Source organism: Argiope bruennichi, chromosome 7 (genome assembly GCF_947563725.1).
Source record: "Argiope bruennichi chromosome 7, qqArgBrue1.1, whole genome shotgun sequence".
Lineage (NCBI taxonomy): Eukaryota > Metazoa > Arthropoda > Arachnida > Araneae > Araneidae > Argiope > Argiope bruennichi.
In genome coordinates, this window is record NC_079157.1 from 77851340 (window position 1) to 77879253 (window position 27914).

General features: G+C 32.5%; 1 protein-coding gene across 1 annotated transcript in view; it reads left to right on the forward strand.

The window, feature by feature from the left end:
- LOC129975204 (uncharacterized) overlaps window positions 1-27914 on the forward strand; it is a 439639-nt gene that overhangs the window by 332748 nt on the left and 78977 nt on the right. Inside the window, exons 3-4 of the mRNA XM_056088192.1 lie at window positions 12459-12526; window positions 20645-20734. Of these exons, the coding sequence (XP_055944167.1) occupies window positions 12459-12526; window positions 20645-20734 (158 nt within the window). The remainder of the gene's footprint in view (window positions 1-12458; window positions 12527-20644; window positions 20735-27914) is intronic.

Below are 27914 nucleotides of genomic sequence, written 5' to 3' on the forward strand. Positions count from 1 at the left end.
ACTTGTAGTCAAAAAATCCCATACCAAATTTGATATATTTAAGTCATTGCATTTTTGAAATATCTCGTTTACATGTTTCTGAAAATATAGACAAATCAACCCGTAGTTGAATTTGTTTCAAAATTAGAACAGGTATCTACAATATAGATGTTAAATCTGTGTACCCAATCTTATCTATCTAGCTCTCTTTGTTTTGCAATTATCGTATTTATTCGGACAGCCAAACTTCCTCTGAACGGATTTTACGCAGCATTTGATAGAAACCTACAAATTTGGTGTAAAGACCGTATACCAAATTTTAACCGTCTAGCTCAATTGGTTACAAGGTCTTATGTAAAATCACGATTAATTTTAGGGGAGTAACTTCAAATTCTGTATAATGTTCTCATTCTATTGAATCTGTATGATGTCTTTTACTATACAAGAAAACTAGAATCCCGTCAGAGTTCAATGACTAAAAATCGCCAAATCAAGCGATAACAAACCAATTGTGGGAACCCCATTTTACGGGTCACGATTTGGAGAAGGATACACACACACACGCACGGAGCAGGCTGTTACAGAGCTGAGGATGCGCGGTTGTAACCATGGCAACGGAAGATGCCCGAGAGGAGAGAAAGGGCGGAAGGGATCATTAGCATCGATTCTCTTCGGAAAAGGGAAAGGGTGGGGGGCATCTCACTCCCTGCCCCGTAAAGGGCACAACGGGATGTCATCACCCGATTTACCCTCCATTCATATGAAGACCACGTGAGCAACCATTCTCTTATTTTTAGGGGAAAGGGACAAAATTTCGGGAAAAAAGCATGTATTTGGTATCGGAATCCGGATTAGGCTAGTTTTTGTCGCCATTATTTATTGTATTTAACCCTGAGAAACGTGGGTTATTCTTCTTTATTGGATTATGTAGTTTTTTTGGATTATTAATTTTTTCGGATCTTCGAATATGTTATAGAATTTGATATATGTAATATTGTATGTCCAGCATCACAATTTTATAGCTGTTTCTTGTTTAAAATAATTTTAACGAGAGCAGTTTTTAAAACATACTTCTTAGCGGATTAGAAAAAAATAAAGTAACATTATTTTATTTTAACTATATCCTATATTTTAGATTTTTGAAATTTGTAATTCATTGCTGTAAATATTTAGAAGTCTTATTATAAATTTTTCTCAAATTCACAACTAAATGGCGACGCGCACATAATTTTTATAAAATTCTATTAAATTAATAGGTTAAATAATAATTATATTCTGAAAATATTGCTACTGTTTCGTCCGTTGAATGTATGTCGAATTTGCAGCAAGCTGGATAATGGCAAACGTCATTTTATTTCATAGGAAATATGAAACTTTAGCTAAAAAAACATAGCTGGTGTGCATAAAAAACAAAACTAGGAAAAAAAAAATAATCACCCACAAGTAAACAGCTAATCGCTTCTCAAATAACAGCAACAGCATTATAGTAACCGGGGTACCTCCTAACAATGCGATAACACTCCAAAGAGCATTTAGGTGATCCTCATGTAAATGTTTTACCATTTATTTACACCGATATGGATGGAATTTACTTGAAAAATCTCTAAATCTCGGATCAAGATAGGGCTGGGATTCTTGGATTTTCCAAAACCTTTATTTACATTGCCAGATTTATCGCCAAGGTAGAGAGATCACTATTATGGCATTTCTTAGAAATATATATATATATATATATATATATAAAATAAATTTTCAGTGATCTACTTCTTAGCGATATTGAAATAATGTGCTGTCATTGAGATTACATTAGTGTACAAAATTTCAGTTTTGTAGCTCAATTGAAAAATTACTTTTTACAAACATCGTTCAGAACATTATATATTAAATTAAATGCAAGTGTTTTACATCAGTTTTGCTGAATTGAAAATAATTACTCTAATGCGGAAACTGGTGTATATTGATTTTTAAAACAATAATGCAAAATGGTTATGTATATATATATATATATATATTATATGGTTATATAAAAAAAAAGAAAAATGGTTATATATATATACATATATATTATATGGTTATATAAAAAAAGAAAAATGGTTATATATATATATATATATATATTTTATATGGTTATATAAAAAAAGAAAAATGGTTATATATATATATATATATATATATTTTATATGGTTATATAAAAAAAGAAAAATGGTTATATATATATATATATATATATATATATATATATATATATATATATATATATATATATTTTATATGGTTATATAAAAAAAGAAAAATGGTTATATATATATATATATATATATATTTTATATCGTTATATAAAAAAAGAAAAATGGTTATATATATATATATATATATATATTTTATATGGTTATATAAAAAAAAAGAAAAATGGTTATATATATATATATATATTTTGTTATATAAAAAAAGAAAAATGGTTATATATATATATATATATATTATATCGTTATATAAAAAAAGAAAAATGGTTATATATATATATATATATATATTTTATATCGTTACATAAAAAAGAAAAATGGTTATATATATATATATATATATATATATATATATATATATATATATATATATTTTATATCGTTATATAAAAAAAGAAAAATGGTTATATATATATATATATATTTTATATGGTTATATAAAAAAAAAGAAAAATGGTTATATATATATATATATATATATATATATATATATATATATATATATATATATATTTTATATCGTTATATAAAAAAAGAAAAATGGTTATATATATATATATATATATATATATTTTATATGGTTATATAAAAAAAAAGAAAAATGGTTATATATATATATATATATTTTATATCGTTATATAAAAAAAGAAAAATGGTATATATATATATATATATATATATATATATATTTTATATGTATAAGGCTGATTTATAATTAGCCTCTTGAAATTTAAATGTTAAGAAAGAGTTCTTAATTAGAAAAATAAAAATCTATTATTGTGGTAAAGCATATGCGTAGGTTACAACCATGGCGAACATCGACAACCAAACATATGTTGCCAACATTTGTTTTCACAAGTTAACATAAGCTAAACGATTACAATTCTTTCATCGATACACAAAGTGAACCTTACATTCGGCCCCGCTCAATATAAAATTTAGACAGACAGAAGAAATTTTAAATTGAAGCGTAAAAATAAAAGAAACAAAGTTTTTGATGAAATCATAGTTCAAGTCTCTGGGGAACACAGACCAGTTAATATCTTTTTGATGATGGCTCAGTGGCTCTCATTCTCTTCGTCTGTGCTGTTTTCCTCGATGGTTGGTGAATTTCGTTTAAAGTAAGGGCGAAGATGTTGTACGTGAACAACCTTGATAAATTTGTTCTGCTGTGTTGTAGACTTGATCTCGTAGCACACGGCCCCGACTGGACGTATAATCACAAATGGTCCTTTGAAAATAGGAGAAAGTTTGTGATCTCCTTTTTTCGGCCAGTCGTACAATACGAGATCTCCTGCCTTGAAGGAATGGGATCTGCGATGGAGATCAAATCGTTTCTTGTTCTCCAAATGTGTTTCATACACACTATTTGCTGCTTCGGCCCTGGCCAAAGTTAAAAGGTCTAGTTGGTCTTCACGTGGCGTGTCATCTATGAAGCTACTAATGTGAAGTTCCCGTGGAAGGCGTGGCTCATATCCATGAAGTAAATAAAATGGCGATTTCTTAGTAGAATTTTGTTTTGTGGTGTTAATTGCGAGTAAGGCATTTGGAAGTAATTCGTCCCATTTATTCGGGTTTTTGTCAATCATTTTTTTCAAAGAGGACACAATGATGCCGTTGGCTCGTTCAACGATACTATTAGCTTGTGGTGAATAAGGTGGTGTCGTTGATTGTGCGATTCCATATTTTTGAAGAAACCGCTGAGTGTGACGTGCGGTAAATGCTGTTCCTCCATCTGATAAATACATATTTGGCGGTCCATATCTAAGTATTATATTATGATACAGAGCATCAGTCACTGTATGAGCGGCAAGAGATGCAGAAGGTGTTGCAATTACATAGCGTGTGGCGTGGTCAATTTGGGCAAGCATATTTGTATTTCCATTTCTTGTTTCTGGCAAACAGATTATGTGGTCAGCAGATACAATTTCCCAAGGTGTGGATGGAATCGGCAATTGCTGCAAAAGACCATAGGCATTAGCAGTACGTCGGTTGACAATTTGGCATTTATGACAGCTTCGAACATATGCTTTACAGTCCTTGCGCATATTTGGCCACCAATAACGTAATTGCAAATTGTGAAGAGTTTTTTTTGCGTCCATATGTCCAACATCATCGTGACAAGCGATCAGAGTTTTCTCTCTCATTGCCTTAGGAATCACTACTACAGATTTCGAATTATTATCTTTAACTCGCACAAGAGTGTTGTTATCGATATTATAATTGCATATGATTGACATTGTCCTTTTGTTTGGATATTTTTCTCTGAGTAAGCGAAAAATATACTGACAAAAGTCATCTCTTTTCTGTTTCACACAAATGTCTGATTCATAACTTGCAGTAACTGTTAAACAAACAGGTGGTGTTGGGAAACGTGAAAGGTGATCAGCGATGACATTTTGCTTTCCGGGTCTGTGCTCAGTTGTGAAATCAAATTGAGCCAAATCCACTAAATATCGTGCAAATTTTCGATTAATTGCAGATTTTGCAACTACATAAGCGGTTGTATAGTTGTCTGTGATGAGTTGAAACTTGTGACCTAGGAGATAGAGTCGAAAATTTTCAGTTAGGGCCCAATGTACAGCAGTACATTGCAGTTCATTACTGTGGTAGCGTGTTTCAGCATCTTTTAAGGTACGTGAAGCATATTCAATGACACGACGCTTTCCATTCTGTTCTTGAGATAAAACTGCTCCTAGTCCAGAATAAGATGCATCAGTTTCTACAAAGGTTTGTAATCCTTGTTTGAAATACGAAAGAATTGGAGCAGTAGTAATTGCAGTTTTTAAAGATTCAAATGTACGCTGTTGGTCATCTGTTAAAACTATGGGAGCATTGTTGGTCTTCTTTTCTAAACCTTTTAAAACGCTTGTTAAAGGTTTAGCAATAACAGCATAGTTACGAATATACTTACGAAACTGATTAGCAAATCCAAGGAAACTACGGACTTCATGAATTGATTTGAGAGTTAGATAACGTTCAATTGCTGCTATGCGTTCCGGATCAGGACGAACACCATCTTGAGAAATAATTCGACCAAAAAGAGTTATTTCTGATACTGCAAATTGCGTTTTTTCTCGTGTCAGCTTGAAGCCAGCTTTTTGAGTTGCTTCAAAGATTTTATATATCACTTTGAGATGATAATTGAAGTCATCATGAGAAGTTGATATATCATCAATGTATGTGTTGACATTGTGGTCTGCCAGATGATTGTAGGCTAATTTAATCGCTCTTGTCATTGTAGATGGGCCATTTGTGACACCAAAAGGCATTCGAAGAAATTCATAATGTCCGTCAGGAGTGACAAATCCAGTTTTGTAGTTGTCAATGTCTCTTATGGGAATGCAGTGAAATGCAGATTTTACATCCATTTTAGAATTGTAGCTCTTGCCTGCCATGCGTTGAATAACGTCTTCCATTTGGTCGATTGGATGCGGATCAATATTTGCGATAGGATTAATAGTGCGAGAGAAATCTACCACAACTCGCCTAGGAGTACTTTCATGAAAGGGCTGCTCTACAATGAAAGCTGGTGCTGCGTACGGTGAGTTGGAATGACGGCAAATTCCTTGTTTTAACCATTTTTCAATTTGCGTTTTTAGAAACTGGCGATCAGGCTCTGAAAGTCTATAAGGTCTACATCTAATAGGTTTTTCATGTCGCAATTCGATTTTGAATTCCACATATGGACATAGTCCAATGTTATCATCATTCGAATAAAAAACATCAGTAAATTTTCCAATTACTGCATCAAGTTGAGCTTGTTGAGTTGTAGAGAGTCCTGCGGATTTAGGGATAAGGTTTGTTTCGGATGAAATTATATTGGGTGCTGCTTCTGGCAAAGTAACATCATCTAATGATGGTAGTGAGGGTGGATGAAGAGAGACACAGTTGATGCTGGGTTTCGAAGCATGAATACATTCGTACAAATGAAATGAAGTTGGAGTAGAAATACATAATGAGCCATTAGGGTCGTAAGTGCATCTAGCTTGAACTTGTTGTTGCCAATCGAATCCTAAAATAAGCTTAAATGGAAGCTGGGTGCACACTCCAATTTTAGGCATCATATGTTCCAAATTACCAACAATTATGTTTAAAGAAATCCAACCTATTGGCTTTATTTCATGGTCAACAACTTGGAACTGTCCATCAGTCCACGGGTTAATAACAATATCATTTGGAACACAAGATTGTTGAATGACTGTGATATCTGCACATGGATCACAGAGGGCTTGAATTTCTGTATCATTGTTGATAATAACAGGTATTAAGGCACGTCTGTTAGTTTCAGTTCTAATACAATTTATGGAATTATTATTTGCACTATTTGCGGTTGTAGATCTTCCAGATGTGGAGTTGCGATTGTTGTTGTTGCGGCGGGAATTTGAAGAGTTCAAACTTATAGTTTTGACTGCGTTATTATCAGAACTAGTTGAACTGCTAGAAGATGGGATTTGGACATTAGTTTGACTGTTGGTATATTGATTTTGTCGTGACGTGTTTCTTGGTTGAGCTATGGTTGAACCACGTGGAGGAGGTGGTAAACTGCACATAAAAGATGCATGGCCTTTGTTTCCACATCTCCAACAAGTAATATCACGAACATCGTCAGTTACTGGATTGTATTTACGACGTTGTTCATCATGTGTATAAGAAGATCGAATTTGAGATTTCGGAGAATGTTTCTTATGCTCTTGTTTTGCACTGCGAATAGCATCAAGTGCAGTTGCCCTGTCAATTAATTCTTCAACAGTATTCGTATTTTGAGTAGCTAATGCAATTTGCCATTTTTCCTCGGTAATATCACCTATGATCATAGAAATACGGTCAGGTTGGGGAATGGTGAAGGGAGCTTTTTCCAAAAGAGCGTCTTTTGAATAAATATAATCTACTAAACTTTCATTATGCCTCAACTTTCGTTCACTTTGGTGAGCCAAAAATTCTTGCATTGTAATACGCCTTTTAAATCTTGAGGCGAGAGCATTTTTCCAAGTAATCCAATCATTAAAATTTTTTCCTGTAGTTAATTGCCAATTTTTTGCAGATCCTGAGAGGCGAGAAATAGCATTAGTTAATTTTAATTCGTCGGACCAGTTAGCTAAAGTTGAAATTCTTTCAACTTCCTTGAACCATTCAAGTGCATTTTCAATTATATCACCTTTAAATATTTGGATTGAATTTGCAGTGTCATTTGTAGATGTGATTTGAATCACATTTGGATTTACTTGTCTTTCTAAAATTTGCTTTTGCGTTTCCATTAATGTAGAAAGAATAGCTGCGATATTCGGATCTATTTGAGAGGGCGGAGGCATAGGAAGTGGCGATTGTGTAGAAGAATTACTTAAACGTTCTACTTGTTTTCGCAGAGATTCAATCTCTGTCAATAAATGTGCATTATCAGAAATTGCCTCTTCAACGTTATTAAGATTCTGCGCTCGAAGAACATTTAATTCTTCCAAAGTTCCTTCACTATTTCTTTTAGTATTATCCTCTACAATACGCAAAATTAGTTCATTCTTATTTCCAGTTAGCGAAAGATTTCTGAAACGTAATTCTTTTTTCAGTTGAACTATCGTTAAAGTTTGTAGCGGTTGCGAGTCTAAAGAATTAAAAATGATATCATCTTTTGTTGACATTTTTTTTATTTCTGTTCACTGTTCTTGACGAACGAAATAAATTAGCGAAGATTGCTTGGCGACGTTCTTGTTTAAAAAGCGAAGATTGCTTGGCGATGTTCTTGTTTATAAAGCGAGCAATAAATTTTGCAAACAGAATAATTTTTTTGAAGGTAATGCGAAATCAATATTCAACATTCGTTAGAATACTCGCACTGATTTGTAAAAAGTTTTATCACAAGTAAAACGTAAGTATATAAAGTATCTCATAAACTTCACTTACTATGCGTGGGCGATTTTTGGAATACGTTCAGGCAGAAACAATCTTGGCGAGATTATCATTCCTTGGCGAGGATTCTGAAAGTTCCAAAGAAGGCTTAACTAGTGCGATGTTTTTTTCGAAAATATTATTTGAAATTACCTTTGCAAGTCCATTAGATTCCGGCTGCGCCATATAAGGCTGATTTATAATTAGCCTCTTGAAATTTAAATGTTAAGAAAGAGTTCTTAATTAGAAAAATAAAAATCTATTATTGTGGTAAAGCATATGCGTAGGTTACAACCATGGCGAACATCGACAACCAAACATATGTTGCCAACATTTGTTTTCACAAGTTAACATAAGCTAAACGATTACAATTCTTTCATCGATACACAAAGTGAACCTTACATATGGTTATATAAAAAAAAAGAAAAATGGTTATGTATATATATATATATATTATATGGTTATATAAAAAAAAAGAAAAATGGTTATGTATATATATATATATATTATATGGTTATATAAAAAAAGAAAAATGGTTATATATATATATATATATATATATATTATATCGTTATATAAAAAAAGAAAAATGGTTATATATATATATATATATTTTATATGGTTATATAAAAAAAAAAGAAAAATGGTTATATATATATATATATATATATATTTTATATCGTTATATAAAAAAAGAAAAATGGTTATATATATATATATATATATATATATATATATATATATATATATATATATTTTATATCGTTATATAAAAAAAGAAAAATGGTTATATATATATATATATATATATATATTTTATATGGTTATATAAAAAAAAAGAAAAATGGTTATATATATATATATATATATTTTATATCGTTATATAAAAAAAGAAAAATGGTATATATATATATATATATATATATTTTATATGGTTATATAAAAAAAAAGAAAAATGGTTATGTATATATATATATATATATATATATATATTATATGGTTATATAAAAAAAAAGAAAAATGGTTATGTATATATATATATATATATATATATTATATGGTTATATAAAAAAAGAAAAATGGTTATATATATATATATAACAACTTTAAAAAATAGAATTGAACATTTGAAAACAACTTTAAAAAATAGCTTGAATAATAAATAGATCGATGAAAATGAAACTGCTGTCGTGGTTGTGTTATTATTGCGTGCATATTTAGAGCAACTTTAAGTCCATACCCTCTGTGAGCTCGCGTGCTTCATTTTGAGGTCGCTAAACCATTAATAGTATATTCTTTTGTCAAACTCTTCAATATCAGAAAGCTGACATAATTAGGAAGGTCACCTTGATTTGAACTTTGATATTAAAATCACCGGTTTTGAACTAAAATCCTTTTTCTTTGTTTATTATTAGTTAGAGTGAGTTACTAATGTTTGCGGTCACGAATATTTTTTTCTGCGGAAAGGGTCTACGAATAAAATCCACCCTTAATTTTTATTACCCTTATGCATAGTATTTAAATACAAAAGGTAATTCCTCTTTAAAAAAAAAGAATGATTGCATGATTTTGTTTCTTACCTGATATGTCATGTAGATGTAGAAAATACATTTGTGCATAGATCATCGTAAAAGTTCCTGAAATATGGTAATATGTGATTTATCTACACATATCTGTTAAAGGGCGGAAAATCATTTGATTTATCACATTACCTAGATAATGTTCTCCTTGTTTACAAGACTATTATTAAGATGAAAATAAGATCTTTGCTTGAGTAATATCATATACATTTTTAACTAGTGGGAGTTATCTTTTCGAAACTTTCTTACATACTCTGAAAGTATGTTGATATCTCCCTCGTCCCTGCGTAAAACTTGATTTTGAGTAAAGCCGTGAACATCATAGATTTTAATTTTATATCCCCGCATTTCAGCTTTTCATATTTTGTAATATAGCTTGCTCAGATTACGGATGTAAGTCAGCCATCTAACTCTCCGACGCGCCACAAAGGCACACGGATTTAAACCATAAAAACTGAATGACCGGACCGCCGCAACAGCAACATTAGCGGGAAGTGTGGTTGAGTCCTAAGGGCCGTCACCGGCCACGGTACAACCCTCCCCGAAGGAAGAACGTCCCGTCATCGATGGGAGGAGTCAGATCCCCCACCTATTAGTGTACCCTCCAGGGTGGTGAGATACAACCACCATGCCGGAAGCATCTCATCTTCAATTCGAGATGCCCCCCCGGGGGGGCAGATTACGGATGTAACGATGAATCGGCTGTGTTGATCAAAATAGCGTGGAATGGATCCCCACGTTGAAATAGATACAAAATCTGTCGGTTAGTGATCAACAAATCGCATTTAGTGATCAGTTTTAATTGTCTTACAGGAAAATCTAAGACCTTCGGTAAGATCAAAGGGGTGGAAACCTGTATAGATCATTACTTTCATTGAACTAACCTTATACATCTCTACCTTTATACATCGTTTTACCTCCTTCCATTCAGTGAGTTAAAGGTTGTGAAGAAACAGCACTGTCAGTTTTTGATGACTTAATGTCACATTGTGAGCATGAAAGGAAAATACGATCTTCTTAAAGATTATGATCGATTTGCCTGACTTAGTCAACAGAAAGCTGCGGATATGTTGAAAATTTCTCAACTTTTTTTTAGTTCATTGCTGAAATTTAGGAATGATACTGAATCTGTAGTTCGAAAGAATGTGTGAGATGCGTAAACGAAAACGAGTTGGAAAGCTTGTTTACGTTGAATATGCGTGGCGAAGTGATTTATCAAAGTGAGAGAAAAGAACGGACATGTGAGTGGACCATTGCTCGGTCAGAAGATCGAAGACTTTAAGATCATTCCTAGAGCAAGCTAAATCTTTTTGGTAAAAATTGTTATAAATAATTTAACTAATAATGCTTGACTGCTCAAAAAATATATTAATCTTGATAACTTTTGGAAAGAAAGTTTAAGAAATTAAATATGTATGTAATCAAAATTTTAGTAGGTGCTTGTCTGAGAATAAGAAACTTTTGTAAACTTCGATTTATTTCATCCCAGAAGGCATAATTTTTGTGCAAGAAAAGGAGCGATGATTAAATAGACGCCTATTTACATCGCCATATAAGAACGAATTGACAGAAATTTTCCCCTTCAGTGATTTTTACTATGTAATTTTGATAGGGATTTCTACGATATGTGTCGATTTAGGAAAGGGAAATTTAGGTATCTTTAAAAGAATGTTGTGAATTTTAGGAATTTTTATCTCTTCGCCTGGAGCTTAAGAAAATGTTGAAGTGAGCAGTTTTATAGAGCGCGTATTGAATTTATTAAATAAAAAAAATGGGAACTGGGTCAGGAAATAAAAGACCATTTTAGATTGTTAATATGAACTAAATTAAGATAAAAAGTAGGGACTTAATTAGATCTTAAATTAGATTAAGAGATATCATTACATATTTATGTTTTGTGTTTATATTATTATAGATTTGGATTAGTTCATAAAGATCAGAAGGTATTGAATTAAACTTTTCTGATCAAAAATGATTTAATTGGCTGTTTTAGGAATACTGTACAGGAAACTGCTTGTCATTCTTCTTTGAATGCCGAGAACCGAAATGGGATGAGATTTAAGCTCCGGAACTGGAGGGTTCCAGGTTCCAAACCCGATTTTACCAATCATCTAAGCAAATTTTCTATATGTTAAATCTGTCGGGGCTGTCTGCTGGAGTGGTTCGGAGATTTGGCGAAAATCTTTTTTCAAAAAAATTTTGTATTCGTTAGGGATTTTTGTCCCTTTGGTCGGAGAGTGAGAAAATGCTGAAATCACCTGTTTTTTTAGAGCAGATATTAAAAACAAATAAAAAGTGTGAATTGGATCAGGAAATAAGAGAAGATTTTAAAATGAAGTTAATATGGCTTAAATTAATGTAAAAATTAGGAAATTAAGACTGAATATAGATTTTTAAATATCATTACATGTATATACATTTTTTTTATTCTGTAAATTTTGCCGCTTTTTTTGATTGAAATGAATGAATAATGCGAATGATGTCCCGTGATCTATTTTCCTGGCTTCCTAGTTCCGACAATGTTTCTAAGGCATTTTGGTTACACTGATGTATTGGTCACTTTGGCTTGTACCCAAAGTGATCACTACTAGCGGTGTTCATTGTATAGTAGAAAAAATACTGAGTCTGTATTTTGGTGTCATTTATTTCGAGAGATAAGAACCAAATGTTTGAGACAACTATGATGTTGTTAATGTTCCTGTCTTTCATATTTATTGTATATGTAACTTTCTAACGACAATTTTGTAAAATATGTGTTTTCTTTTCTTTGCAGGCTGGAAAAGTGCTACCGGTGTGTAGTTTTACACGAGAAACATATAAATGTCTTACAGTATAAAGAAAGTAAGTAGGACAGTATTAGATTGATATTAGAATCATTGTTTATAGTACAAGGTTTGGTACTATTTGTTTATGCAATTTGTCATGCTTTCGGTCCTGGAACTTTAAAGAACACGTTTTGGTACAATTTGTTTATGTCGTTTGTCATGCTTTCGGCCTTGGAACCTCAAAGAACACGTTATGGTACAATTTGTTTATATCGTTTGTTATGCTTCCGGTTCTGGAACCTCAAAGAACACGTTATGGTACGATTTGTTTATGTAGTTTGTTATGCTTTCGGTCCTGGAACTTCAAAGAACAGGTTTTGGTACTCTTTGTTTGTGTAATTTGTCATGATTTCGGTTCAGGAACACAAGCTAGGAAAGGACTAACATTCTATAGAGCAATTAGTACTGGATAATCACAAAGTCTTTCCCTGTTCCAAAAAATAATAATTTGCCATATATTGTTTCGATATAATGTGAAAACAACTTTAAAGATTTTAATAAAATCACTTATGTTTTGGTCTACTCCACGACGACCCGCCGGCCCGAAAGGGTGTAAAACCTTAAAGGAAAAATCACGTATATCAGTAAATTTCATTGTGAGCTCCCTTGGTAGCTCGAAGAATGTCAAGGATTTATTCCAGTTTTCACCAAGTATTATGCAACATTTCGCCTACCTCACTAGACACAATATCAGTGGTCCTGGATTTGAGCGCATGAATATCTTCAGTTGGTGTTGTGATCACTTTGTCTTTTATGTAACTCCAAAATTGGCATTGAGCAGTAAAGGTCAATTTGAATTTATGGAACCAAAGAATATATTGATGCATTTTTTTGTTAACCATCGAATTTAAAAATATTAATCCTGCATTAATTGCTTTATTTTTGGGGGGGCTAAAAAATTAATTAATTTTAAATTAAATTTTTAATAATTTTTTCCTTTAAATATAAGAACTTTTAAGGAAAAATTTTGGGATGTGTTGGACTGAAAAAAATGTAAAACTTTTGTTGTTGTGCTTTACTTTTAAACTTTAAGCCAAGTTTTTTCGCAGTAGTTTCTGAGGGTAAAGGCCCTTGAGCACTCGAGGGTAGAAGTCTTTATTTCTAACTTATATGAAAATGGCACACACACACACACACACTCATGTGTTACAGCCCTTTTTACGGGGCGAACTTCATTCATGCATTTCATTCACTCGACCACAAATCGTAATTTAGACCTGAATCAGTGAACGATCACCTCTGAACCAGTACCCACACTGTTATTACTCTCGACATGGTGAACTTTGTGACCACGACAAATTTATACGTGCGCCAGCCACCACACACAAGGAGAGTCTTCGGCCGGCTTGGTTCGAACTCACAACCTAAGGGATGCAAGTCCAACCAAGCTATCCGGCTTGGCATAAACTTTTTCATTCGTTTATGCAATGGCTCTTTCTTAAAAACATTTTGCAATCGGTGAAAGACTTTCTTATCACCCTATATTTATATAATATAGGAGGCAATTAAGCTGATTAACATTTTTATTATTTACTGGATGGCTTTGGTGATCAGTTGATATGCCTGGATTAAAGGTTTCTAAAATTTTTCATATAAATGTTTTATGTATCTGTCTTAATGGCTTCCGCGGCAAAATAATTTTAAATTTCAAATTTTCAATAGATACATTATTTTAAAAGTTTTATTCCGTTCTTTTTATTGTCATATGTTTCCTTGAGTTTCTGTCTGCATCTTTCTGCATTTAATTCTATCTCAGGAAAGAGTACCAGATGGGTACTCTTTACAAAACTATGCGATGTTTTAAATCCCTTTTGAAAAATTATTTTGAATCATTGAAAAAGTAGTTTTACTATTTGATGAAACATTAGTAATTTTAGTTACAAATCAAATTCAAATTTTATCAAACTTTTAGGACTTGCACAACACTTTTATTGGATGTGCTTCGTAGACATTTTTTCACTAAGGAAGTTACGGAATATGAAAAAACAATGAATTGGCATTTTTTATCAACCATAATCTTTACTACTTTGGAATAAGCCTAACCGCAAAGAACTACATCTAACTTAATTAAAAGGAAAAATATTTTTCAAAAAAAAAAAAAGGGTAGGGGAAGGAGGAATGTTTAAGGATGTTGCATGCTAAGCTAACACATTCACTTTCTACTTCCATTTTCTTCTCATTAATAGTCTTCTTTCTCACTTTTCTTCTAACTTATTCAAAATTCTTTATCAAGTGAACAAAAACAGTGTTTTAAACGTAAAACGTTCTTCTTTCATAAAAAAATAAAAAATAAAATAAAAAAGATGACTTGGCAACAGGACCATGAATATCTTTCGAAGATATAAGATTCTTGTGTTCTGATTAATATTTAAAAGCGACATCTCTTTCTTCTTGTAGCTGTAACCTTGTCGCAACGTCTAGACTCTAATATCTTCTTTGATTTAACTTGTTAGCTAAAACTGGGCATGTATTTTATATTACTTCACAAAAAAAAATTTGCTAAGATACTGATGGGGAATAAATTTCTATCTACTGGTTGTTTGGATTTAAAGTGCAGGGCTTTTTAGCCGGATTTTGTTTTTAGAAAGTTCTTTTTATTAGAGTGTAATGGAGATTCTTTAGAAGAGAGTAATGGAAATTCTTTTTATTAGAGAAAAAGGGCAGAAACTTTTATTTTGGTTTAATGTAACTTTATAAAACTGCTGTGCATAGAATTAACGGTAGAGATGTTGGTTCGTCTTTGGAATCGACCAGAACTCCATCTGGTGGCTTTATTAATGAATATTCAGATATTTCATTGTTTATTTCCGTTTTTTTCTTCTCGTATACGATGTATAACGAAAATATTGTAATTGTCAAAAAATTTGAATTCCAGACTGACGAATTTTCACAATTTAGACTTCCATGAATTCGAAAAATACGTTTTTGGAAATGTCTGTCTGTGACAAAGGAAATTCAAAAGCATTTTGAGCTAGGTGGGTGAAATTTCGGTATGCTATCTTCATACAAAATTGGTAGATTTCTGTCAAATTTTGAGCAAAATCCGTTTAGATAAAGCCGGTGTGTTCGGCTGTTCGGTATGCTATCTTCATACCAAATTTGTAGATTTCTGTCAAGTTTTGAGCAAAATTCGGATAGATAAAGCCGGTGTGTTCGGTATGCTATCTAAATACCAAATTGTCAAATTTTGAGCAAAATCCGTTTAGATAAAGCCGGTGTGTTCGGCTGCTCTGTATGCTATCTTCATACCAAATTTGTAGATTTCTGTCAAGTTTTGAGCAAAATTCGGATAGATAAAGCCGGTGTGTTCGGTATGCTATCTAAATACCAAATTGTCAAATTTTGAGCAAAATCCGTTTAGATAAAGCCGGTGTGTTCGGCTGTTCAGTATGCTATCTTCATACCAAATTTGTAGATTTCTGTCAAGTTTTGAGCAAAATTCGGATAGATAAAGCCGGTGTGTTCGGTATGCTATCTAAATACCAAATTGTCAGATTTTGAGCAAAATCCGTTTAGATAAAGACGGTGTGTTCGGCTGTTCGGTATGCTATCTTCATACCAAATTTGTAGATTTCTGTCAAATTTTGAGCAAAATCCGGATAGATAAAGCCGGTGTGTTCGGCTGTTCGGTATGCTATCTTCATACCAAATTTGTAGATTTCTGTCCAATTTTGAGCAAAATCCGGATAGATAAAGCCGGTGTGTTCGGCTGTTCGAATATAAGTTATGATACCTAGGAAACGGAGATATCTAGATGGAGAAATTCTATAGCCTTTACACCATATTTGTAAATTTCTACCAAATTTTGAGCAAAATTCATTTAGAAGACGTCTGTCTGGCTGTTCGAATATAAGTCAAGACGATAATTACAAAACGAAGAGAGCTAGGTGGATTAAATTTGGTACCCAGATTTAACATTTGTAGTGTACTTATTTGCCGAATTTTGAGCCAAATCCAATTAGAGGACTGGCCGTCTGTCAGTCTGTAATTTCAGAAGGATGTAAACACAATGTTAAAAAAACGGAATGTCTTAAATATATTAAATTTGGAGTGTGGATTTTATGACTACAACTGTATTTCTGTGTTAAATTTTGATATCAATCGGTTTGGAAAAGTGCGACTAAAAACACAAACTCTATTTCCGTATACTGTTAACTGCATGCCAGGGATTAATCGCCAAAACTCTCGCCAAGGATGACACTATGGCGATTGAACCGCGACGGACCGAACCTGCGAGGTTAGGGTCCGTAGCCGCGTATCATAACCACTAGACAAAAGTGATCACCCTAGCCCGGAGGCTGTTAACTGGCTTATGAAGCTACCAACACAATAGATTCAGTCAAAATGTTAAATTCACGCCATGGTTTAATATTTCGCAACTATTGTATGTAAATTCCGCGCAAGCATTCTCTGCCGTAACTAAAGTCCACAATTTTTTGCAAAAGGTAGTGTGACGGATAACACCTTAATTAGAGAACATGTGAGAAAGTTTTGGAGACACAACGCCCGCTGGTTTTTAATGTAAAAAGACTGCATAAAATATCTTGAGGTAAAGGGATTTAAATCAAGCTATAAACAGATTAATGTCCCATAGATTTTTTAGAAAACGCATATTTAATTTATTCGGCATGAAAAACTGGAAGTATTGTGGTAGTCAAATAATTCAATCTCGAGATTCTAACGAATCTCCACAGATGGCCTGGTGCTAAGATTTCATCTTTGGGCTTGGAGATTTCTAAGTTCGCAATCCGATTCCACCTAAACAGGTTAATATTTCATAGACTTCTCCTCAGAAAACGCATATTTACTTTATTCAGCACGAAGAAGCATCATGGAAGACGAAAGTATTGCAATTGTCTAAAAATTCGATGTCGAGATTTTAACAAATTTCCACATAGAACGAATCTCCTCCTAGGTGGCCAGATATTATGGTTTCGTCTTCATGTTTTAAAGTTTTTTTTTTTTGGCAATAGTGAATAAACACACAACTTAATCCATTAAAAACCATAAATTTAATTAATAAAACTTAAAGCACTTTTACTACTTGGTGAAGTAATATGCGATACGCATCTGTGATTAACCAAATCCAAAACTACAGCAAAATCAAATAGAAATGATAACATTGACATTGTTCCATCCGACATTTATTTTAAATAATAATGAATGTATTTTAGCTGCTGTTGCCAACGCCACGGGTATAATGTATTTAAGCTGAAACAATTTGAGTTCCTGTTGCCAACGCCGCAGTTTCTAAGTTCACAATCCGATTCCATATATAAGCAAATCTGAAAATTTTAAAATTTGTTGAAGCCAAATGTATTTTTTTTTGATGTACTGCAGAAATTTCGAGAGAAGGGGACATGAGAAATGCCGTCCCTGTCATCTGACCACGGCTCATAATTACGAGATTCATCCCAAAATAGCCTTAGTATTTCTTCATAGTGGGGCATTAAGTTAATTAACTGACGTACCAGAATTTTAAAACACGACTTCAGCTTACAATATACGTTTGGCGTAGCATAATTAAGAATGGTTTTTACCGTTAAACTTTAGAAAATTAAATCGAAATTAGACTAGTTATTTTAAATCACTTATTTTATGCCTTATTCAAAAAATAAAAATAAGATAATGCTTTTCTTTTTTCTTTTTTACTTGGTACGTCCTGCTGTTTTATTGTCACATTACGATTTCAATTGTGTTAACATCTGTAAAGTGCTGAACAAACCTAACTGTATGTTCAATTCCAATTTTTCTTTTTATTTAAAAAAAATATATTGACTCAGAACAAGATAGGAGAGTCGAAAAAGAAAGGGGAACGAAAAAGATCGCGAGAGGTGGCGGACGGCGGAGAGTGTGAAGTGAATACTCGAATTACATTTTAATCTCAATTTTATTCCGATTTTCTTGGAAAAGCTACCGAATTTTTCTATGTCTGTAACTGAATCGAGTGCTTTGAAGGACTACTTTACATTAAAGTAGGCGAGTGCATTATGTTTTATGTATAGGTAGCTAGCCTTGTCGTAGTGATGTATTTTTTTTCCGTATGTGAACTCTGCTCTTAAGTCCATGACGAAAGTCAATAAAGGAGGCCTCGCAAATTCACTGGGAAATCTCGGCTTGGATATATATGCGAAAAGGGAGTTGGAATTGAAAGTATTGATTCTTATGCTTGTTTGTGTTATAGAAATAAATCAATGCGATTCTGGAAATTTGGACCGAAAGGGGGCAGGGCTGGGAGAGCGGGGAGGGGCAACTTCTCAGTGTTCGAGACGGAATTCAATTTGTATTGAAAAGTTACCATGTTTGAAGTTTGGCTTTTTTTTTTCTTTTATTGTTATGGAGTCGATATTCGTTGACGTTACTGAAATTTGGGTCTATGGAAATCTTAAAGTTTGTGTTTTTGGTTGGATTATATTTGAATGGATTTTTCTCCTGTACAAGAATTGTTGCCACAATTGTTTTTACTACTTCATCATTTGGTGAGAAATAAATGATTTCTGATTGAGTTTGGATTGGTAAGATTGCCGGAAATAGGCCTTAATTTGATTTTTTCGAGATGATTTATAGAATTATTCAGAAATTTGGGGATGAATTTAACGGCTGGTAGAGCTGGATTGTCAGCGTTGTATTTGCCTTATTATTGTTTGAATAGTTTCAATCTGATGATCATATTTAAAATATCCAAAGTGTGTCTAATAATTACGCAATAAAGTAAGCAAATTTAATTAAAACTATCCTTATTATAGGGAAGCAATTCTAATGAAGCATCTCTAGTAATAATAGGTGTGTGTTTTGTTTTGTTTCATTTCAAAATCGTTTGACTTAGATTTATAAAATTTGTCACATATATACTTTGGAGGTTCCAAAATGTTCTCCTCATTGTGGTTTTTAAAAGATTTTTATTAAAAAGAAAGCGAGATTTTGAAGTTTTATCACGGTGAATCCTGCAATATTTTTCCAATAAAATTATTTTGCAGCATTTTAAAAGTTTCAAAAATGTCATTTAAACCCTTTTTAGGGCCATGGGAATTGTGCTTACCACAAAATTGATCAATCATTGAATAAAAATATGCAGGTTGGCATAAGTTCTCACAAATTTTTCGATAAGATAAAATCTTAGATGTTTCACTTTCTTATCCCACACAAAATGTTTCTTGATTTGTTTCTTTGTTATTGATTAAGCAAGTTAATTAATAAATCAATTAAATTTATCTAATAAGCCAAAATCACTTTTCTTAAGCCATTCTTAATCCCAAGCATATTTTAATATACAGTAGACTCCCGATTATCCGTGGGCGGGTTATCCGCGCCTGCCGCACAAAGTTTTTTTTTTTTTTTTTGACTGATTTTTTTATAAAAGTGCAGTTTTACAGTTATGCTTTTGTAATTACGTAATACATTACAGTATTAAAACAGTACATATGTATTCATTTTTCTGTGTATCCTTGACGCCTCTCGTAAGTACTAAGTACTTTTCTGTTTTCATTAACAAAATGCATTTTAGGTTAGTTTTGAGTGATATACTAAAATATTAAGCGTTAGTTAAACATTTCCTGCTGTTTATTTTACGTTTTATTGTACATAAAACGATTTTTCAAAGTTTTAATGACTGTTTTCTCTTTTGCTATACCCGTTTTTAGCTTTTTTCGGATTATCCGCGATTTTTGTTATCCGCGGCGGCTGCGCCACCCAATTCCGCGGATAATCGGAGTGTACTGTATTCTGACGACCAAAAAAAATTGGCTTTTAAGCAGTTAATAATGCCAATTTAATTATTGTGCACTTATTATTATTTTTTTTGTTCAATTTTCAATAGTATATTTCATTGTTGCAATGAAATTTAAACCTGTTATATTATTTTATCAAACATTCAATCATGTGATTTTTTTTTCCAATCACATGATTGAATGTTTGCCAATTTTGAAAATTAAGGAAGAAAGGTGTTACTAATAATTTGCGCTGTGAAATGGAATAAAAGACAAAGTGCAGTTGAAGTAAGTTATTCAGGCGCTTAAGTTTTTAATAATGGTATGATGTGATGGGACTTGTTTCCATCAAATAGGCATACACATTAACAGAACTTTAGATGTAAAATATGGTTTAGTTTTAACCAATTTTGTGTTTCTCTTTACAGGCCATTGCTCAAGCACCTTTCTTCACCAGAGTCTGGAGACTTTATGTGCAGAAATCAACGGAGATGCACTTCTCTATTCCATGTTCAGATGTAAGTATATAGATTTTCCTCATGTTTTCATATGGACTTTCCTCATGTTTTCATATGGACTTTCCTCATGTTTTCATATGGACTTTCCTCATGTTTTCATATGGACTTTCCTCATGTTTTCATATGGACTTTCCTCATGTTTTCATATGGACTTTCCTCATGTTTTCATATGGACTTTCCTCATGTTTTCATGTAGACTTTCCTCGTGTTTTCATATGGACTTTCCTCATGTTTTCATATGGACTTTCCTCATGTTTTCATATGGACTTTCCTCATGTTTTCATGTAGACTTTCCTTATATTTCCCCATATCTTCCCTAATTCACATGAATACTATTTCTAAAATAACACTCCACTAAATATATTTTAATCATTTTAGTATTTTAAATAGTAAGGGAGTTATGGAGAAATGCACACTTTTTTTAAAAAATTTAAAATTGAATTGAAAAATTGGTATCAACTAAATGATTTTCGATTATCTTCATTTTAATATCAAACAATGAAATTTAAATTAATACTTACTAATTAATTCCACCCATTTAAATATGTTCTAAATATGCCTTTTTATCGTTTTGTTAATTTTTATATTACGATTCTTTTCAAATTAGACTTATCCGAAATCGGACAACACCCGCTTCAAAATATTAAGTCCCAAAATGGCCTTCATATCCTTAATGATGGAATGATGCTGTCCTCAAACTGCTGTTGGTTTTTATAAATATATTGAATAACGTCACTTGAAAGAATAGAATTTGAATGAAGCATTTTGTGGCGAATGACCTTGAAAGCGCGTAACTCTTCCCGCAAAAGAAATGGAAGTAGTATTTAGATGTTATTAACATAATGTGTTTGTGGCTACTAAGAAATCGTAACTGTCGAAAAGGTGCTTATTATTTACCTGAGTTGACCTTGAAACACCTGTGAAATTAAAGTGTGATGATAGAAACGTATGATTAAGGCCCAAAAGCGGTTTTTAAATGCTATTGCTTTTTAATGTATTTTGACAAGTACGTGATTTCATTTTTGATGTGTGTATTTGGTTTCTAAAATAACTAGTTTTTGCTTCCAAATGAATTGCAAGATACTGAAATGTAAGAGTTTTTATTCCTCTCATTTCGAACGATTTTTTTTTTATTTTTATTATTTTTTTTCCTTATTGCATACAGGAAGTAATGTGTTACAAAATTTGTTTTGAATTATGCCGAATTTCCAAAATTCATTTATGAAATTATGAACATGGTATCGCTAAAATATTTTGAGCTAGGCTGATCTCTGCGGCATGTGGTCTTTTATTAATTTGCTCTCGCGATTTCAATGAATCTCCATTTTGGAACTTTCCTCAGTCCTAAAAGACCATTCATGCTAGATAGATGAAATTTGCCACGTAGTTTATATATTAATTTTATGGATTTCTGAGAAATTTTGAAAGTAATCTATTGAACGTGCAATCCATCCTGCAAGTGATAATTATGAACCATATATAGCGAAATGAACAAAATTTGGTATAAAGTTTCACCATTTAACTTATAGATCTATATTAAATTTTGAAAGAAATCCGTTTTTCTGATTAATCATCTGTTGATTCGTGCTTTCGTGTTTTAAAATCCATAACTCAAAAGCGCAATGGGAAGCAAGCAAGTCTGTTGATCTCTGAAAGTAATAATTTAAAAACGCAATAAGTTGAATTATAAAATTTGGCGTGTGGTCTTTACATCTAAATTTGTTTTTATCAAATTTTAAACGAAATCTGGCTGCGAGAAAGCTGTACATCTCTGAGCATGAGCATATGACATATAAAATGTGAACTCTTCGAATATTTTCCTGATTTATATTAATTATTCCATTTTGCCATGGGCAAATGAAAATTGACATGCGGTCCAGAAATCAAAGCAAGGTTTGTCCAATTAAAATATATAGTGCAAATTCGCATAGTTCGTGGATGCAAGCATTCAAAACTTCTCATCCCTGAGAAGTCAAGTCTTTCGGTATCATTTACAAAATTGGGTACAACTCGGAGATCCCTTCTACAAACAAACTTCTCATTAAAAACATCACATTCCAATACTATCACAATCAATTTAGTTCCTTATCTCTTCACTTGTGTCTCTCTCTTTCTCACATATTTAGAATTTTCATAATTAATCAATTCTCAAGTTCCGAAGAAGTGCATTGAAGAAGACACTGTAGAAAGATTTGCTATTTGTATTTATATAGAAAATTAAGAATTATAACTTTTTAAGAGTCTCTCGGTCCTATCAGTCATATTTAGTAAAGAACTGTCGACAACCTAAAACATACGATAAGTCATCCATCTGACTCTCCAACCTGCCACGAAGGCACGCGGAGTTAAACCATTAAACTGAATGATCGGACCGCCGCAACAGCGACACTGGCGGGAACTGTGGTTGAGTTCTAAGGGCCACCACCGGCCACCGTACAACCCTCCCCGAAGGAAGTACATCCCGTCATCGATGGGAGGAGTCAGATCCCCCACCTATTTGTGTACCCTCCAGGGTGGCGAGATCCAACCACCATGCCGGAAGCATCTCATCCTCAATTCGCGGTACCCTCCCGGGGGTTTAAACATACGATTAAAAAAAACTTAGTTTTATAACTAAAATTGACCGAGTTATGGATGCTTAATCACAATAGGAATGATATTCAAAAATATTTTAAGGAACAATATGAAAAGTAGTACAGTGGTGCATAATTTCGATTTGGAAAGAATCCCTTAAATTCAATCTCGAAATCGCAAATTTAGCTATAAAATTCATCTAAAATAGTGATTTTTCAGCTTTTCATAATTAATCATAATTAAATTTTAATCATAGGAAACTTAATTTTTAAAAAAATTTCATTTCAAATATTTCAGACTCGAGGATATTTTACTAAATGTGATTTATACGATAGGGGAATTGTTAGATATCGGTAATGTTAACGTAGATGTAATGTAAGGGTAATGTTAGATTGCGTAACTTTTTTAAGGTAATTTAATTAATTAATTTTCATAATTTTACTAACTTCCGTTGGAGTTAAATGTCTATCTCCAGCGGTTTTGAAATTAACTATACACCGGGGGATTCAAAAATCCGTTAACATGGGAAAATTCAATAATTTGCGTAATAATCTAAGTAAAACGGTAAAAATTGACACATATGTTTGAAATGACATGCGGGTTTTATTGTACCCCCCCCCCCTCCAAAAAAAGTTTTTAAAAAAAAGGGAGGGGTGAAAATGACGATTGTTTGTCTAAGATGCTTTGGACCGACGAAGCTCATTTCACTCTCCGAGAGTCTTTCAGAGAGCCGCGGTGGCCTGGTGGTTAAGGTCTTGGCTTCGGAAACGGAGGATTTCAGGTTCGAGACCCTATTCAACGAAATGACGAGGTCCGTTCCTAGTGTTGCTTTTAAACGGACGGTTTTTCGGGTTAATATAATTAAACCAAACCAAACTGTAAATTATTGAATTTTGAAATGTTAATGATCTTTTGAATCACACAGTATATATATATAATATATTATAATGAGTATTTAGAGAAGAGTATAATCTATAATAATCTCGTTGATTTTTATTGATTGGCTTATTTAGAGGAAAATAATTATCCCTTAGAGTCTGCATTAAACTTTTGAAGCAGAAATGAACAAACATATTAACATGTTTGCAACTATTTTTATCCAGATATCGAATTCAGTAACTTAACATTATAATATGCAGTTTAATATTTTTCACACATGCAAATTATCCTTTATCATAGAATAAACATTTCGAGAATTCTATTCATATTTCAAAAACAAAATTGAATAATATATATTCTAATTCAATTATCTTCTTTCCAAAACCACCACCATCAAGTTCACTGCGAAAGACAGCCGAAGGGTCTTATTACAATCCACCCAAATGAAAACTCCCCTTTTATTTCACTTCCAAATATCTCTCGCCATTAGTATTATCGATCGATTTGTTAATTTAAATAAAAAAAAATGTTTTTATTAGATGTGCACACAGCAGGAAGTATTTTTCCATAAAGCCCCGAGTATGTGCGTTTGCAATAATGTTGCAGAAAGAAGCAACAAATTAAATGTTGCATTTTTCGCGAGGCATTAAAATGAATTAGCTCCTACGTTTTGAATAGATGAGTTTCAAAATTGGATTCAGAGGAGAAAGATCAGCAGGATCTCTTGGTAGTTTTGTGCGAAGTTTTCTTCCTTAATGGGGGATCATAAATTATTCAGGATGAATAAGTTGAAGGAAATTTCGGAGAAGGCTTGCTTCAGTGCCATTTCGAAACGGATACACTGTTACATATATATGAACTGTTTTGTCTTACGCCTGAAATTGCTTTTGTGAACTCGTTTTACCTTTTCGTTTAACCAAGAATTCAGAGAGAGAAATAATAGATTGCGCAAGGAGTCTGGAGCACATTACAGAATTATGTAATAGAATACCAAGAAAAGGCGACATTTTCCCGAACTATTAGTATTACTCCTTTTAAAGATTCATTTCGAAGAAAATCTTATTCTTGGAATCCGATGGATGGCGCCAGGTTTCAATCTGACGAGGTGTGTATGAGAAAATTTCATCAATAGTTCAATGGAGTTCAGTTTTCTGAATCCGATAAACGGCGTTGGGTACAACCTAATGAAGATGGACATTCTACGCAGAACTAAAACAAATCTCACACTGCAATTGATTAATATTAATATTGGTTCTATTTTTAGTTATTTTAATCGTTTTGTTTCTGTCACTTCTAGTTTTTGTTTCTCATAATTTTGTAATGTCTATAAGACATCTCGAACTTACTGTATTGTAGTCGTCTAAAAAGTTCGACACTGAGATTCTGCTGCATGCACACATTTTAGACTTTTTCGAGTTTCGGTGGAAACTATTTTTTGGAACTATGGCTATCTATCGACAAACAGAAATAGGACTATTGAAATATGATACTTTGTCTTAAATCTTAGAAATCTAAATCTGTATAAAATTTTAAAGGAATTCAGTGGCTGAGAGTTTCAATTCTCTGTCCGTCCTTCTGTGTATGACCATGAAAACTCTGTAACAATATGAAAAATCGGCATGTGCTTTTATGCGCAAAATTGTAAATGTTTAAATTTTGGTCTGATTTCCTCCGCTAGTTTATTGTCTATAGATCGAATGCAGTAACTCAAAAATATAGCATTCTAAATACTTGAAATGTAATATATATTAATATTGTAATAACATCTAATTCTGGTAGTATTGGACTAGTATAGAATATAGCATTCTAATACTGCTATATTCTATACTTGTCTACGTCTAAGTAGTATAGTATAAGTATTAGAATATAGCATTCTAATACTGCTATATTCTATACTTGTCTACGTCTAATTAGTATAGTATAAGTATTAGAATATAGCATTCTAAATACTTGAATTTGGTGTTCCTTATGTAGTAAAGTATGTCTACGTCTAATTCTAAGCCTAACCAGATATGGTATATCTACGTCCTTATGTAATAAAGTACGTCTACGCCTAATTCTAAGCTTAACCAGATATCTACGTCTAATTCTGGGCTTAACCAGACTTTATGAATGCAAACACGATAAATCATTAATGATATGACAAGCTCTCCATCCACTAACTTGCAATTATCCCACTTCGAAGGCGCGATTCTGCGATCATCCTTTGGTTATCGATCAAAAGATATTATCTCCAGTAATCTGGGCACATTAAAAACTTATATCATGTAATAGTATACATTTTCTTGTTTTAGTAATCAATAAATATTCCATAAAATATCTGAATGGCTTATCAAAAGCATACAATATATAATAATTCTTTCCGTTATAAAGTATCTAAAAAAATTCAAAGTCATTTTAATAGCATGCCTTAAAAATGTACCAAAACACCTTTTAACCACAACTTTGCAATACTTGATTCTGTTTTAAAACCTTTTAGTTCAAACACCCCTTTTATTCAAATTCTTTAATCCAGTATCCGATATCAAAACTGCTTCGAAACTTCCAGAAATTCTTTAAAACTCTCTTCCACATCCAATCGACAGCATTTACAGACTTTCCCCTGGCCTAAAAGGTCGCCTCTTTTAAACCGAAACCCATTAAGGCGACCGTTAGCCACTTCAGATCTCGATAATTACCGTACTTCACCGAACACTGCTTTAGGTGATGGCCGACCAATTCCGAGCGAATGCGGGTGGACTGACTTAGGGATAAAAATAAGAATTAAAAAAAAAAAAAAAAAAAACTCCAAGACACACACACATCGAAACTTCTCTCCAGGAGTCAAGCAGCACTTTAACCCGCCATTAGAGCAGCCAATTCGCTGGTTGAAATTCTTGAACGGTGTTGTTGCCCCTGGTTACTGATAGAAATTCCACTGATTTTAGAAAGTCGCCATTGGCGCTAATTAGATGAAAAGGACGCCAGTCAGCAAGATCTTAAAAGCAAAGTTGTGTTGCTTAGAAAGTTATAGAATAAATGGACGAAATGGATTTTTTTTTAAAGTTTTTTTATGTGTTTGCGTGCTTCTTCGTTTAAAAATTAATGCTTTCGGAAACTTGTATGGAAGTTGTTTTCCTCTTATTTTATTTTATTTCTTTCTTGTGATTTTTTATAGCTTTTTAGAAACAAAGTAGCTAAATTGTGAAAAGAAAGTTGGAATTGATTTCTAAAGACATTTTATTGCGTAATCCTAAGAAAAGTGGAAAGTAGTTTTTCTCAACCAGTGCTTCTTAATTCTGGAACTTAAAAACCACTGCCTGATCCTTCATTTGAAAGCTGGTGTGTTTTTGGCTCATGATGTTATATTAGTTCATTTTTAAGGTATTGGGGTGCGAGGTTATCATAAAGTAATTTCCCCTGTTGGGAAGTATCTGAAACTAAACTAATTAATGGAGTGTAAAGTATCAGAAGTTGCCGTTAAAATGTATTGTACATATGGAGATTGAAAATGTTGCCACGTGGCCCATGAAATCCTGATTTTTATTATTAAAGGAATGAAAAGTATCAGAAGTTGCCGTTAATATGTATTGTACATATGGAAATTGAAAATGTTGCCACGAAGCCCATGAAACCCTGATTTTTATTATTAAAGGAATGAAAAGTAACAGAAGTTGCCGTTAATATGTATTGTACATATGGAGATTGAAAATGTTGCCATGTGGGCCATGAAGCCCTGATTTTTATT